The sequence below is a fragment of the Giraffa tippelskirchi genome, chromosome 11, assembly GCF_054371585.1.
Source record: "Giraffa tippelskirchi isolate mGirTip1 chromosome 11, T2T-mGirTip1v1.2.pri, whole genome shotgun sequence".
Taxonomy (NCBI): Eukaryota; Metazoa; Chordata; class Mammalia; order Artiodactyla; family Giraffidae; genus Giraffa; species Giraffa tippelskirchi.
The window spans coordinates 66721042-66737800 of record NC_137285.1 but is presented as its reverse complement, the minus strand read 5'-3'; the positions used below and the strand labels follow the sequence as shown (position 1 = coordinate 66737800).

At 39.6% G+C, this 16759-nt stretch overlaps 1 protein-coding gene across 14 annotated transcripts in view; it reads left to right on the top strand.

The window, feature by feature from the left end:
• Positions 1 to 16759, top strand: part of KLHL2 (kelch like family member 2) — a 151327-nt gene that overhangs the window by 43845 nt on the left and 90723 nt on the right. For 9 of the 14 annotated variants that reach the window (XM_081543923.1, XM_081543922.1, XM_081543926.1 and 6 more), the window contains one exon: positions 14612 to 14733. The exons of 3 other annotated variants lie outside the window; for them this stretch is intronic. In XM_081543923.1, the coding sequence (XP_081400049.1) occupies positions 14612 to 14733 (122 nt within the window). Of the gene's footprint in view, positions 1 to 25; positions 619 to 14611; positions 14734 to 16759 lie in introns of those variants that run through there. 2 more of the 14 variants (XM_081543932.1, XM_081543925.1) reach the window with 1 other exon arrangement.

Below are 16759 nucleotides of genomic sequence, written 5' to 3'. Positions count from 1 at the left end.
TGCAGATCTTATTGTTTCATCACTTGGAATATCATGGCATTCCTCCTGGCCGCTAAGTTCCCGCTGAAGAGTCAACTGGCAGTCTGGGGTGTCCTCTTGCTGCTTTTTAAGCTTTTCTCTTTATCTTTAATTTTTGCCATTTTAATTACAATGTGTTGTGGTGTGGACCTCTTTAAGTTCCTCTTGTTTGAGATTCTTTGCTTCCTCTCACTGAATGTTTGTTTCCTTCCCTAGGTTAAGAAAGTTTCACCTGTTATTTCTTCAAGTAACTTCTCTGCCCTTTTCTGTCTTTTTCCGGTACCCCTATAATATGAATGTTAGTATGCTTGATGTTGTCCCAGAGGTCTCTTAAACTACTCTCATTTTTTTCAAATTCTTTTTTTTTTCCTGTTCACCTTGGATGATTTCCACTACTCTGTCTTCCGTATTGCTATTACACTTCTCTGTAGCATCTAAAATGCTTTTCCTTCCAGTTTCTTTTCTCTGGGTATTTTATCTTCACTTCTGTTTGGTTTATTTTTATATTTTCTAACTCTCTTAAAATTCTCACTGTGTTCATCTAATTCTTCTCCCACACTCATGGAGCATCTTAATGATCGTTAATGAGAACTCTATCAGGTAGGTTGCCTGCCTCCATTTCTTTTAGTTCTTTTTCTGAAGTTTTGTCTTATTCCTTTGTGTAGAGCATATTTTGCTCTCTCCTCATTTTGCCTAATTTTCTGTATTAATCAGGTAAGTTGGTTATATTTCTGGATCTTGGAGAAGTGGCCTTATATAGGTAAGCCCTGGAGCTAATAGTCTGTAGAGTGGGTCCCAAAATGGCATTGCTAGCACCAGTGTCCTAGTGGTAGAATGACATCCCCAGAATGCTTGCCACCAGCACTGGTGCCCTCAGGGTGATCTGTTGCCTCTTGGGAGCCTCTCTAAGATCAGTATATAGGTCTAGGCCAGGCTTCTTTCAAACTACTGCTTCTGTCCTGGGTCTCAGAGTGTATGAGATTTTGCACATCCCTGAAACAGCTGAGTCTGTTTCCTATAGCCCTCTTGCTCTCCTGCACTCAGGCCCTTCTGACCTTCAAAACCAGATGTTGTAGTGGCTTGTCTTCTTGGTGTAGGATTCCTGGGCTGGAAACCCTGAGGTGGGGCTTGGAACCCTTGCTCTTTGGGGAGAACCTCTGTAATTGTGATTATACTCTTGTTTGTGGGTTGCTCATTCAGGTAAGTTACATCTTGACTAGGTCTTGTCATTGTCCCTTCTACCCTTCTCATTGTGGTTCCTTCTCTGTGTCTTTACGTGGGAGATATCTGCTAGTCTTCAGGTCATTCTCATTTATAGTTGCTCTGTGAGTCGTTGTAATTTGGTGTGTCTGCAGGAGCTGGTGAACTCCAGGCTTCCTACTCTGCCACCTGGCCACATCCTCCCTTAACTTCATTCTTAAAAAGACAAAATTTAAACATCCAGCATAGTACTGTTCAAGAAAATGAAGTTACTATCTTTTCCAACAATGAGCTTATAATCTTAGATAGAACAAACAAATGCTTGTAAATACATAGTTATAGAAAAAAAGCACAAATGCAAATCTACTCATACTTTAAAAACTTAAATATTTCCTATGCCTAACATTTTGCTAGATACTTCAAGGGGTAATAAACAATATTAACATACTTCTTGTACCAGTAATTTATTAATATCATTGGAGAAATGAGTTGTACACACTTTATTTTTATGCTTTTGTACTTTTTGTCAAAGGATGGTTTATTAGAGTGGTCAAGGTGCAAGCATTGAACAGTCCAAGCAGACTAACAGCATGGCATGTATTAATAGATGTGCACACTTTAAATACATAATAGTTTGTGGAAGATCTGTTCAGAGCAGTAATACAGATAGTGAGGACTGTGATGGACAACATTGAGAGATGGGGATCTGACATTTCCTGAAATGTAATGAATACAAAGGGCTTATACACATAAAAAAAGTGCAGAGGCAATGTGGAGAGAATAGGCTTAGTGTTTTGAGAGTACTGAGGACTCTGGAGACCACCTCACTTTTCAACCTATTATATTCTTGCTGTTCCTGAACTGAGTTAAATAATTCAGGAATGTAAGAAATGGGGCTTCCCTGGTGGTCCAGTGGTTAAGATCTGCCTGCCAGTTCAGGGAACACGGGTTTGATCCCTGGTCTGGAAAGATTCTATATGCTGCAGTGACGCCTCAGCACCACAGCTACCGAGCCCACACCCTAGGGCTCGTGTGTTGCAAGTGCTGAGCCCACAGACCTAGAGCCTGTGCTCTGCAACAGGAGGAGCCACGACAACGAGAAGCCCATTGCAGCGAAGCCCCAGCTCAGCCAAAATAAATAAATAAAATTAATTAATTATGAAAAAGGCAAATGTAGGAAAGACAGTAGAGGGGTTGTGAGCCAAATTGGGCAAGTGATTTGGGGACGGTGCCTTTAACTGAGGCTGATTAGAAACATCAGAGATGGACCAGTCACACTTTTATGGCCTGATTTCACTTCAGTGACCATCTTTTTATTACTCCTGGAGACTTTTCCAAACAGAATTTCTAGGTTTGTAAAAGGAGTATTTGATCTGCATTGTGTTGGCCTAATTTAGGAGTTCCCTAGTAAAGTGTCTTCCTTCAAGTCCTTGTCAGAATTACTGAATCTGGGATCATTAGTCTCTTTTTCAGTTTGAGCTTCAGTTTTCCCTTTTGGAAAATGGAGATAATAATGTTACTTCCTAGGATTCTTATAAAGATTATATGAGATCATGTATGTTCGTCCTTTATTTGGTGCATAGAAAATGTTCAATTAATATTGGCAGTAATTTTCATGGTTATCATTATTATTTTTTACCTTTAGTTCCTTAAGGTCATTATATTGTAAGGGTAAAAGATTGACAATGTCTTAAAGTAGACTTCTTTTGATAAATATTTTATTTTCCAGTTATGAAATGTAATGATTAAAATTACAAGATCAGAGTTAGTTTCCTTTCCTTTCAAAAGATGACACTTAAGAGTCTCCAAACTCCCTGAGCATTTGACATCCAGAGACATGGTTGCTGGTGATGGGAGATCTCATTATGTCTCTGTTTTTCTTCCCTGTTTACTTTTTAATCTAAACTACATTTCAGCTTCCCTCCTTTCTTTCTTTCATCCTTCCTTTTTTTTTTTTTTAACCTAATGATTCTCACCTCTTCATATTTTAGTTGACATGCAATTTTTGAATTTTGCCTAATGATGGGGATGAGACCTTGAAGATGTTTTGATTCTATAAATATTCCTAATGTCTCAGTTAACTGGTAGCTGAGTACTTCTTGCAGTTCAGCCTGTTTCTGCCTGAGAATACTTGATCAGATCTTAGATTGCTATGCCAAGGTGCAAAATGGGAATACTATGTTCATTTCTGACACATATAAAATGTGAATTGAGTACCTTGATTGTGATTTTTACAATTTTTTGAGGCATATTTTACATTGTAATTTTCAGTGATTTTTAATAAATTTACTGAGTAGTACTGCCATCACCATAAATCAACTTCACAGCATTTTAGTCCCTATGTAATATTTTTGATGGTCATCCATGTTGTAGTATATATCATCAGATTGTTCCTTTTTATTGCTAAGTAGATTCCATTGTATGAAAACAGCACATTTTGATTATTTATTTACCAGCTGATGGACATTTGAGTTGCTTCCAGTTTCGGGCAATTATGGCTAATGCTGCTATGAACATTCATGTATAGTTCTTTGTGTGGACACAAATTTTTATTTCTCATGGTGGCAGATACGTATGTGTGGAATGGCTGGGTTAGGTGGTAAATTTATATTTAACTTTTTAAAAATTGTTATATTATTTCCCCAAGTGACTACATCATTTTACATTCCTACATTATGTATAAGTGTTTCCATTTTTCCACATCCTTATCAACATTTGTTAATCTTTTTTTTTTTTTTTCAGTTGTGGTCATTCTAATGGATGTGAAGTGGCATCTCTTATAGTTTCATTTGCACTTCCCTGATGACTAATGATGTTGAGCATCTTTTCATGTACTTGGTAGGCTAGAATTTTATGGTTCTTTGGTAGTAGATGTTATTTACCTTTCTGGCAATCTTTGTTCATCTTCTTCTTTTGAATCCACTAAATAGCAGTTTGGCAGAGATTAAGACATGGAGGTAAAATAAGACATGGAGATTTGGTCTGGAGGGTTTAGTGTACGTATATTTAAGGTTTGTTAGACTATGAACCCATTGTTTATCTATTTTCCTGGCTGAAGTCTTACTGTATGTATATTACGTGCTGTTATGCGCTGTGATGCTTGTGTCCCCTGGCTCAGTGATCCGCTATACACAGCCATGGCTACAGGGCCACCCTGCACTCCTCTTCTTCCTTGTGATTTGCCTATTTGGAAATGGGGACTCTGCAGATACTCTTTTTGGCCCTTGTTTTTCATCTCCCTTAAACTTTCAGTGAAATTTTCATTCAAATTATATCACCTAAAAAAGAATTCTGTTACTCTTCTTAGTTCCAAGTATTCTGGTAGAAGAAGGGAAGTGAAAAGTAATTCTGTGATGTATCACCGGTTTTTCTTTTGTGAAGTTTAGATTAAGGCCAGGTTGTTTAACTGTTACTTGAAAAAGAATATATCAAATTGATTTCTTGTGTTTTTATTCATTTATCTATCTTCTTTGGCTTGTTTTGTTTTGGTTGATGGTGGCATGCGGGATCTTTGTTCCATGACCAGGGATCAAACCCATGCCCACTGAGGGATAGTGTAGAGTCTTAAGCACTAGACCACCAGGGAAATCCTGGGTTCTTGTGTTTTAAAATTACTTGTTTGTGTACAGATGTGGCATTTAAAGTTCCCTTTTCCTTAACAAAAATATTTGAGACTTCTTTTGTGCCACAGGCTAAAATATCTGAAATCTAGTGGGAAATAGGAAATTATTTCACTCTTCTTTTTGGAGAGTGCTTTTTGATAATTTCTTTTGTCATATTGAACATCATGTAGTAAGGTAAACTAGAATAGGAAGAGAGATTATCGTTTGTGTAAGATGTGAGTTTTTTTTAAAGTTGCGAGCATGTTAAATTTGTCTTAAGATCTGTGCTTTTCTTCATCAAGGAGCATTCAGGGAGCACCTTCTGTGTGCTGGGTGTTACCCCAGGCTTTGGGGAAAGGAAGAGGGTTACACAGAGAGGAAACCAAGTTTCTTATATTGCTGACTGCTATGAAGAACATTAAATAGGGTATTGCACATAAAGTGCATATGACTTTAGTCTGCGTATGACGGAGAACTCCCCTTAAGGTGGTTTAATAGCAAGGAAATACATTCTCTCATAACTAGAAAGTAAGCTGGTCACAAGGATCCTCTTCCGTCTTTATCACCATGCTGTACTCACTGAAAATTTTATCCTTTGATTGCTTCCCCCATGAATGCAAGATACCTACCAGAGTGGACCTAATATCTCAAGGAAGGAAAAGGGTTATCTCTTTCCTGTTTTCTTTTAGGAAGTAGGAGACCTGTTCCAGAAATTACTCAGACTAGAGCCAAATTGGCAGGGAAATGCAGGTACCACGTTTGCCTTAGGTTAGTTGTAGAATTGGGGAATTTTGTACCATACCACCATAGCCAGTGCCTGGCAGGGGCATTTGGGTCATCTTACCAGAAGGAAGATACCAGTGTGTTGGTAGTGTCTTTGTAACCTAAAAGCGAAAGGGCAGTAATGATTGGAGGGGTTGATACATGTAACTTGAAGAGTAATGGAATATATTTTATTTATTAAATGTGGCTGTAATTTGTCATTCAAGTCTTAGTGTTTCAGCATAGTATAAAGTCTATATTATACTTTTACTATTTTTTCAATTTTTTGTGTGCTAAGCAGTAACTAAAATTAGAATCATATGAACTTTTTATTGATCCTAGGGTTTGCCCTCTTAAATCTGTTCACTTCTTAGAACTTCAGAATGGGTAAACACAGTTATCAGTTTGTTCTGGGCTTCAAGAGTCCCGATTAAGGTCCTTGAGATGGAAATATTTCCATCCATACATATGTCCGTAAACTGGTCTTCATTTCTTTTCTCAAAAAAAGTAACAGTGTTCACTAGTGAAAGTGCTTGGCTCAACCTGTATAGTAAATGTTCAGTAAATGTTTGATGCCTGAAATCCTTCAAAGCTAGAACACAATAAGTGTTATTGGGTTGGCCAAAAACTTTCTTTGGTTTTTAAGTAGAAATACTGAATTGGCTAAAAAGTTGGTTTGAATTTTTCTGTTAAGATTTTATGGAAAAGCCTGAATGAACTTTCTGGCCAACTCAATAAAAGACACATTTTTCATTTTTACCAAGAACTTTATGAACAACGTCTTCACTGTTTTGTTCCATTGTTGTTCAGTCGCTCAGTTGTGTCCAACTCTTTGTAACCCTGTGGACTGCAGCACACCAGGCTTTCCTGACCTTTACCATCTCCCGGAGTTTGCTCAAACTTGTATCTGTTGAGTTGGTGATGCCATCCAGCCATCTCATTCTCTGCCGTCCCCTTCTCCTTCTGCCTTCAATCTTTCCCAGCATGAGCGTCTTTTCTAATGAGTCAGCTGTTCACATCAGATGGCCAGAGTATTGGAGCTTCAGCTTCAGCATCAGTTCTTCCAGTGAATAGTGAGTTGATTTCCTTTAGGATTGACTGGTTTGATCTTGCAGTCCAATGGACTCTTAAAATTCTTCTCCAGTACCACAGTTCAAAGGCACTCAGCCTTTTTTATTGTCTGGTTCTCATATCCATGTAAGACTACTGGAAAAACCATACTTTTGACTAGATGGACCTTTGTAGGCAAAGTAATTTCTCTGCTTTTGAATATGCTATCTAGGTTTGTCATTGCTTTTCTTCTAAAGGAGCAAACGTCTTTTAATTTCAAGGCTGCAGTCACCATCTGCAGTGATTTTGGAGCCCGAGAAAATAAAGTCTGTCACTGTTGCCATTGTTTCCCCATCTATTTGCCATGAAGTGATGGGACCAGATGCCATGATCTTAGTTTTCTGAATGTTGAGTTCTAAGCTAACTTTCTCACTCTCCTCTTTCACTTTCATCAAGAGGCTCTTCAGTTCCTCTTTGCTTTCTGCCATAAGGGTGGTGTCATCTGCATATCTGAGGTTATTGATATTTCTCCTGGCAGTCTTGATTCCAGCTTGTGCTTCATCCAGTCCCAGCATTTCACATGATGTACTCTGCATATAAGTTAAATAAGCAGGGTGACAATTACAGCTTTGACATACTCTTTTTCCAATTTTGAACCAGTCTGTTGTTCATGTCTGGTTCTAACTGTTGCTTCTTGACCTGCATACAGGTTTCTCAGGAGACAGGTCAGGTGGTCTGATATTCCCATCTCTTTAAGAATTTTCCATAGTTTGTTTTGGTCTGTACAGTCAAAGGCTTTAGCATAGTCAATGAAGTAGAAGTATGTTTTTCTGGAATTTTCTTGCTTTTTCTATGATCCAGTGGATGTTTGTAATTTGATCTCTGGTTCCTCTGCCTTTTCTAAACCCCGTTTGTACATCTGGAAGTTCTTGGTTCAAATACTGTTGAAGCTTGAAGAATTTTGAACATTACTTTGCTAGCATGTGAAATAAGTGCAATTGTGCAACAGTTTGAACATTCTTTGGCCTTTCTTTGGGATTGGAATGAAAACTGCCCTTTTCCAGTCCTGTGCTCCCTGCTGAGTTTTCCAAATTTGCTGGCAAATTTGCTGGCAACAGTTTAACAACATCATCTTTTAGGATTTGAAATAGCTCAGCTGGAATTCCATCACCTCCACTAACTTTGTTTGTAGTGATGCTTCCTAAGGCCCCCTTGACTTCGCATTCCAGGATGTCTGGCTCTAGGTGAGTGTTCATACCATCATGGTTATCCGGGTCATCAAGATCTTTCTTTGTACAGTTCTTCTGTGTATTCTTCCCACCTCTTCTTAATATCTTCTGCTTCTGTTAGATCCATACTGTTTCTGTTCTTTATTGTGTTTACCTTTTCATGAAATGTTCTCTTGGTTGGTATTTCTAATTTTCTTAAAGAGATCTCTAGTCTTTCGGATTCTTTTGTTTCCATCTATTTCTTTGCATTGTTTGCTTAAAAAGGCTTTCTTATCTCTCCTTGCTAGTCTCTGAAACTCTTTGTTCCATTATCCTCTGCCATTTCTCAGGCAACTTTATAATTCCATCTTCAGGAAACTTTTTATCTTTTTGAGCAAAAAACTGTTCCAGGTGCCTTTTATAGTCTTACAGGCAATTGAAATTTTTTCAGTTAAGAAAATTTTGTAAAGACTAAAATAAATGGACATCAGAAGGTGCAATATCTGATGAATATGACAGTTGAATCAGAAATTCTCAGCCAAGCTGTAACAGTTTTTGCCTGGTCATCAAAGAAACTCACGTTTATGTATTATTATCAAGATGGAAGATTATGCAGTTTCTGTTGACTAATTCCAGATGCTTTTCTTCGAGTGTTTCTTTCACTTCGTCTGATTGGGAACAGTGCTTGTTGGAATTAATCATTTGGTTTTCTCCAAGGAGCTCATAATAGAGGACTTTCTTCCTACCCTACCATATACACAGCATCACATTCTTTGGATGAACATTGGCCTTTGGTGTGGTTGGTAGTGGTTCATTTCGCTTGCCCTATGATCTCTTCCATTCCACATTATTGTACAGCATCCACTTTTCATCACTCATCACAATTTGTTTTAAAATTGGAACGTTTTTGTTACATTTCAGTAGAGAGTTGCAGGTGGAAATATTGCCAAGAGGGTTTTTTTCCACTTAACTATGTGGGACCCAGACATCAAAAAATGAGTATAATGAAGCTGGTGCAAATGGTTTTCAGTGCTTAGGTTGGATATTTTTGAGTATATTGATTATCTCCTATGTGATGTAACATTGATTGTGTTCAGTTAATGTCTTGATCAATTTCAACTGGTCTACCCAACTGTGAAGCATAGTCCAGTGAGAAATCTCCAGCACAAAACTTCACAAATCACTTTTGATACATTTGCTGAGTCATAACACCTTCTCTATACATTGCAAACATCTCTCTCTCTCTCTTTTTTTACATTTCACTTGCATTTTTACCTTTCTTGAAGTAATAAAGCATAATATGCTGAAAGTATTCCTTTTTTCAATATTAAAATGGCTACACAATAATTCACCAATTTTAATGTTTTTTAAAATGCATGCTGATATGATAGCACATATACAATACACAATACTGTAATGTATGTGCTTAGTCATGTCTGACTTTTGCAACCCCATAGACTGTAGCCTGCCAGGCCCCTCTCTCCATGGGGTTCTCCAGGCAAGAATATTGGAGTGGGTTGCAATACACAATACAAGCTAACAAAATTTTTCAAATGAAGTTAAAGACAACCAAGCGCTGCTAGAGCCAGCTTACTGAAAAAACTGGATGAGCTTTTAGGCCAACCCAGTGCGAATTGTGTTGAAAGGTGCTACACTTCAAATTGGCACTTGTTTTACTTATCACTTTTCTAGTCATTACTTATTGGATATCTACCATATGTCAGGTATTGTGGGATACAGAGGTAAGAAAGATAATATCTGTACTCTCAAGAGGCTTAAGAATCCAGGTGGGAAGAATCAGATATTTGTATGACAGTGGATTTGTAGGAGGTAACCTAGGGTAAGAGCCTAACCTAGCCTTGGGTCATCAGCTGATAAGCCTACTTGGAGAGGTTCCAGCTGAGTCTTGAAGACTCTGTGGGAGTTAGCCTGGGGAATGAGGGCATAGGGAGACAGATGATGAAGCGCGACAAAGACGGTAAGGTAGGAATTTGCTGAATGTGTGTGGAGAACTGTACAAAGTTCCTTCCTTGTATAAGTTAACACTGGAAGTGGCAGAGAGGAGACTAGATGGCGAGGCAGGGGTGGAACGTGGACAGGGCCTACATGGTTTAAACGGGAGGGACTGGAGGCTTTGAGCACCACGGTCAGTGGTGTGGAATGCATCTTACAGCAATACCTTAAAAACTATAGTATGAAAAATAGCTTGGCAGAGAACTGATAATTTTTTAGTCATACATATAAATTAAAGTCAAATTGGCTCTTGTCTAAATTGTGCCCAAGTCCTGAGGAATGAATTTACTCCTTGGGGACTAAGTACACAGCTTTATGCTTGTGTGGCTCCAGGCCCTGTGGGGTTTTGCACATTGCCAGGGCCAAAGAGGTGAATTAAGAGTGGCCTTTTGTTAAAGTCCAAGTAGGAATTAGGAAAGTATTCTCATGTTTGTCACAAAAGAACTTTTAGATGACACAAATCCTGTCTAGCTACAAGGTCCAGAGAGAGTAGGACAAAGGAAGATGCCTTATATGTAGGTTAAGAATTATGTTTCCATATTCTTTGCTTTCCCCCTTTTCTGGAAAGAAAAAAAAAGTGCTGAGGCAGCAGATACATAGCCTAATACCTTGTCTTCCTGCCGTTTAAGCATGTAACAGAAGCATATCATTAACTTTCTCTCTCCCTTATAATAAATACCAGTGGCTGTTTCACCCCAGGAGGTAGCTGGGGTAGCTGGAGGTACTATTTTTCAGATATTTTAGCTCTTAGGAGAACAGCATTTTTCTGAGATCTTGTGAGAGATAATCTCCAAGGAAGCAGGTAGGTAAATGTGTGTACTATGCTCAGTTGTGTCTGACACTTTGTGACCCTATGGACTATAGTTCACCAGGCTTCTCTGTCTATGGAATTTTCAAGACTGAAACACTGAAGTGGGTCGCCATTTCCTCCTCCAGAGGATCTTCCTGACCCACAAATCGAACCTGGGTCTCCTGTGTCGCCTGCACTGGCAGGTGGATTCTTTACTACTGGGCCACCTCTCTCTTTCCAGTGTTTAAGTTTGCAAAAGAATTTTGTATAATTATGGATTTCTGTAGGCTTTTGTGGTAGTTTATGGTACAGTATCAGTTCAGTTCAGTTGTTCAGTTGTTTCCAACTCTTTGCACCCCCATGGATTGCAGCACGCCAGGCTTCTCTGTCCATCACCAACTCCCGGAGTTTACTCAAACTCATGTCCATTAAGTCAGTGATGCCTTCCAACCATCTCATCCTCTGTTGTCCCCTTCTCCTCCTGCCTTCAATCTTTCCCAGCACCAGTGTCTTTTCAAATGAGTGAGTTCTTCACATCAGATGGCCAAAATATTGGAGTTTCATCTTCAGCATCAGTCCCTCCAATGAATATTCAGGACTGCTATCCTTTAGGATTGACTGGTTGGATTTCCTTGCAGTCCAAGGGACTCTCAAGAGTCTTCTCCAACACCACAGTTCAAAAGCATCAATTCTTTGGTGCTCAGCTTTCTTTATAGTCCAACTCTCACATCCGTACATGACCAGTGGGAAAACCATAGCTTTGACTAGACTTAGCCAAAGATGGTACCGTATACTGTACCTGAAAAAGAAACAAATTTTCAGGAAATCTGGCGACCATTGTATTGTTTTTCTAACAGGCAAGGGATGATGGCATTGTTTCCATACTTCTTTAATCTTTGATGCCGAAAGCTTGCTTCTCTGTACAGCAGTGCCAAATTGAATATCAGAGACAGAGTTTTGGGTGAAGTAGAAAAGAATTGCTTTATTGCTTTGCCAGGCAAAGGATGACACAGTGGGCTCATGCCCTCAAAACCATGTGTCCCTTCTTGGGAAAGATAGAAGTTCTATAATAATTGTTCAAAGAGGGCATTATCAGTCCATGGACGTTCTGATGGGTTGGTGGTGAGATAAGTAGGAGTCAGCACCATCAAACTTCAGGTTCAGCTGGTCTGGGATCTGCATGCTTGTGGGCGGCATACCTTCATTAATCATCTACTTCTCCCACCTGGAGGGAATTTCAGTATCTGCAAAATAGCTCAAAAATATTGTTGTGTGTATCCTTTGATGGGGAAACAGGACCTTGCCCCAAGGCTGCTCTTGACTGTTTCACCTCCCTTCCATAATTAACAACTACTTGAATCTGCCCATTGGAACTCAGGGAAAGTCATGGAGGCTGAATAAAGGCTGTTTCTATAATGAAAGAAATGGGGGACAAAAAGGCCTTGTGACCAGGAGCCCCAAAGGGCCCTGCACAGTATCAAAACCTGATGAATGTAGAACTAAATCTTTTTGCCAAGGGGTCCCCTAGTGCTCCACATTATTTTTAGACTGTCTCGTTTTTAACTGAGCTTTCTTTTCACCATTGTGTATATCTTCCTATTCTTGGGCCATTATATGTCCATGCATGTGTGCCCAAGCCTGCTTCTAACTCTTCATGAGGCCCCTGGGTTTAGAAGCAATCCCTTCTCTTTTCTGCTTCTCCATTTCTTTCCATAAGAGAGGATCTTATTTATGATCCCTAAATGCTTAACTAGTTCAGTGGGTAGTAGGAAGGAGGTCTTGTACTACTTATTTAGTTCAGTGATGTAGAAGCCATCTGGCTTGAGTAATAAATTGTTCTTGTTCAGTTGCTCAGTCATGTCCAGCTCTCTATGACCCCACGGACTGCAGCACGCCAGGCTTCCCTGTCCTTCACCATCTCCCTGAGTTTGCTCAAACTCATGTCCATCGAGTCGGTGATGCCATCCAACCATCTCATCCTCTGTCGTCCCCTTCCCCTCCTGCCTTCAATCTTTCCCAGCATCAGGGTCTTTTCTAATAAGTTGGCTTTTTGCATCAGGTGGCCAGTGCATTGGAGCTTCAGCTTCAGCATCCAGTGAATTCACTTCCAGTGAATATTCAGGACTGATTTCCTTGAGGATGGACAGGTTTGATCTCCTTGCAGTCCAGAGGACTCTCAAGAGGCTTCTCCAACACCACAGTTCAAAAGCATCAATTCTTCAGTCCTCAGCCTTCTTTATGGTCCAGCTCTCACATCCATACATGACAAATGGAAAAACCATAGCCTTGACTAGATGGACTTTTGTCGGCACAGTAGTGTCTCTGCTTTTTAATATGCCGTCTAGGTTTCTTCCAAGGAGCAAGTGTCTTTTAATTTCATGGCTGCAGTCACCATCTGCAGTGATTTTGGAGCCCGAGAAAATAAAGTCTGTCACTGTTTCCATTGTTTCCCCATCTATTTGCCATGAACTGATGGGACCAGATGCCATGATCTTAGTTTTTTGACTGTTGAGTTTTAAGCTGGCTTTTTCACTCCTCACTCCTTTTTCACGTTCATCAAGAGGCTCTCTAGTTCCTCTTCACTTTCTGCCATGAGGGTAATGTCATCTGCATATCTGAGGTTATTGATATTTCTCCTGGCAGTCTTGATTCCAGCTTGTGCTTCATCCAGCCCAGCATTTCAGATGATGTACTCCACATAGATGTTAAATAATCAGGGTGACAGTATACCAGCCTTGACATGTTCCTTTCCCAGTTTTGAACCAGTCTGTTGTTCCATGTCCAGTTCTAACTATTGTTTCTTGACCTGCATAGAGGTTTCTCAGGAGGCAGGTAAGGTGGTCTGGTATTCCCATATTTTTAAGAATTTTCCACAGTTGTGATCCACACAGTCAAAGGCTTTAGCGTAGTGGTTATAAATGGTGGTATGGAAATTACCTCAGGATTAAGTTGCTACATAGGACAAGCAGGAATGGATTTTGGGCTAGAAGACCCTTTGACATTTGCCTTGGTTGACTCACCTCTTTAAAATCCCGCTTTTGTCTTGCTTTCCTTGGCATTTTGTATAATTTGTGTTCTGATTGTTTCCTGCCTGAGAGGTGTGTCCTTCCTGAGGGCAGGGGCAGGCCCTGGAGTGCTTGTGAGTGAGTGAGGCTTGTGAGTGAGTGCTATGAACCTGGCGATTAGCCTCATGGGGTAACACTGTGTTCTAGTCAGGAGTGGAAATTTAAAAGGGAAAGAAACTGCTTTAAAGCATTGTCAACTAAAAAAATGCACATATTAGAAGTTGAAGATTATGTTTTATTCATTGGACTTTTGAAGGACTTTAGCCCAGGGGGTAGCCTCTCAGATCTTTCTGAAGAAATAAGAGGAGCCAGGATATGGAGGAGTTTTTGCAAAAAAAAAACAAACAAAAAAATGGGTAGTCGGAACATCTACAGATGAAAAACCAGACAAGTTAATTTAGTGCTTTTCTATGTATGGGAAGATACACGAGTCTGGGCTCATTGAAATCATTCCTTTATTATATATTAGTTCGCCTGGTTTTTTTCCCCCGTTCTGAATTCCCTCATGGTGTACAGTCTGGGGTGGCCTGCAGTGACTGATGGCTGCAACATCCTTTGTTGACCGGTATGGCAGATGACATTCTTTATCCACAGCATGGGCCAAAAAACGGCACGGGCAGCACCAGGCCATGAATCTATAATGCACAGGTGTTAAGAGTTCATGCAGTTGGACATGTGGCATGTTCATCACCATGATGTAATTTTCAGGTATAAGTGGGTAACAGAGGTACCTTGTACGCATTGTTCAGGTAAGCTTTTACGGGAGATAAGGGAACATTGTAGGTTTGCTGAAGGGGCTGCCCATTTTGCCCCCTGAATACAGTGAGTGGCCGGCTATCTGCCTGGCCTTGGTCTTCCTGCTGGGTGTCTGGTGCAGTGTCAACATTGCTCCTTATGTTTTAGGTGAGATGAGTGAGAGCCGAGCAAAGAGAGTTCGCATCAAGGAGGTGGATGGCTGGACCCTGAGGATGCTGATTGACTATGTTTACACGGCAGAGATTCAGGTGACAGAAGAGAATGTACAGGTAAGGGTGACAGCTCACACCATTTGGTTCTTCACACATGCCAGGTTTCTAATGCAAAAGCGCATTACCTATACATAGATAACTTTGCATCATGAAATGGAATATCTCCTGCCATATCAGTAAACAAAGTGCCATAGCAATCCGAGATTCTGGCCCTCTAATGTGAATTTCTAAGTGATGCTGGCAAGCAGCAGCCGTGAATTCCTGAGCCATGCTGACAAGCGGCCCCACTCCCTACACAAGGACCTTAAGGATGTCACAGTCATCAGTGATTACAGCCCTCCTGTGTGAACCAGAAGGCCCCAAGGGAATTCAAGAGAGAAAAAAATCTCTGTAAATATGCTGGGTGCTAGCCCCAGTTAGCTGAGATACATATGAAAGGCATGACTTCAATAATCCCAGACTCTTGTGCCTTCCCTACATAGAAGAATACTAAATTCCTTAACTTGGTATCTGGTTTTTTCTTACTTACCAATAATCTTTGATGTTCAGACTACCTGCCCCCTTTGTGGCAAACTTATAGATAGCCTGACTCTCTCCCTCCTGTCTCCTTGGAGCAGTCTCTCAGGGCTACTGAGACACTGCCTCCTGTACTCCAAGTCCTAAATATTCCCACCAAATAAAATAACTCTACTTTGAGGTTGTGACTATATTTTGTAGTCAACAGTACCAAAGTAACAGAATTTGTTGTTATAACTGTATTTTTGAGACATTTAGAATGATTATAGCTTTTTAATAATGTTTCTGATTTCAGTATCTTTTCTTAAAGTTCTAAGACACAAAGCCTTTAGTTCTCTGAATGATGCTTGTTCTTTGATGAAAACATGACATGTTCATTTATAAGTACTGGTCAGTGCTGCCCACATTTTCCATTATTTCCTGGAAGGTTAAGTCTGTAAAGGGCGTTTCTGATGCCCAAGAGCCTTTACTTCTTTTGACTATTTAAGCATCCTCTGTTAGTGATTCTAGAGTTCAGCTAAAATTTGATATTGCATCTCTCTTACTTTCTATAAAGAGTGAATGTTTTATATGTATGATGCAAATGTTTAATGCAGGTGTGTGGGAGTAGAAAGTAAAAGTCCCTATTTAAAACTATACTTCTCTTTGTACTTACCCATCCCAAACTCTGTGATTTACTCTCTTTCCCTAAAGGGTAGACTCTGTTTGCTATTAATCTTTAAGACTGATTTCTGTGCAGTTACACACGTGTACACAAGTTTCTTGACATAAGTATATTTTTTACTATACCTGCTGTTCTGTAACTTGCTTTTTCACTGAGCAGAAGTGTCTTGAAATTCTTTGTGTGTCGATACATGTGGGTCCCGCTCATTTCTTCTGTGGGATGTCCCATGTGCTGGGTAGCATACATGACTTTTCACCTTTACAAAAAATGTTGCAGTGAATGAGCATTTTTATATTTGCATTAAATTTCATGGGATAGATTCTTCAACATATAATTGCTGGATCAAAAGGTACGTGCATATTTTAATTTCTGATAGACGTGCCAGACTGCCATCTAAAAGTTTGTATTTATTTATACTCCTTCCAATAGATTGACTGGGTTTTGAAGATAGCAAAAAGAACTAGGGCTAACTTCTTAAGAAATAATATCTATAAATTCTACTTGCACAAATAGGAAATCTTTTGTTCCTTGTAATTATGTCCCTATGTAATTATGGCATATGAAATATGCCACGGAATATTTGAGTTGGGAGACTGAAGTCTTTGCACTTTAAATTGTTAGGACATGCTGTTATTAAATTTTAAATATTGGCATTGGTAAGGCCTCCTGGTGATCCTTCCTAGATAGCCTCAGTAAATCTCTGCTTGGGAGTCCCGTTCATAAGGTAAAGCATTTGAAAAACCTTGGTTGATCCTGAAGTCATAGATAAAGGCGTGAATCAGATGCTCTGTGAACATTTTTTTAAACATGGAGGAAATGTTTGGTGCATGTTCTCTCATTCTGATCTTTTCTGTACCAGTAATGCGATTTGGTAGATTCTGGGGCATTATTTTAACAAGAACC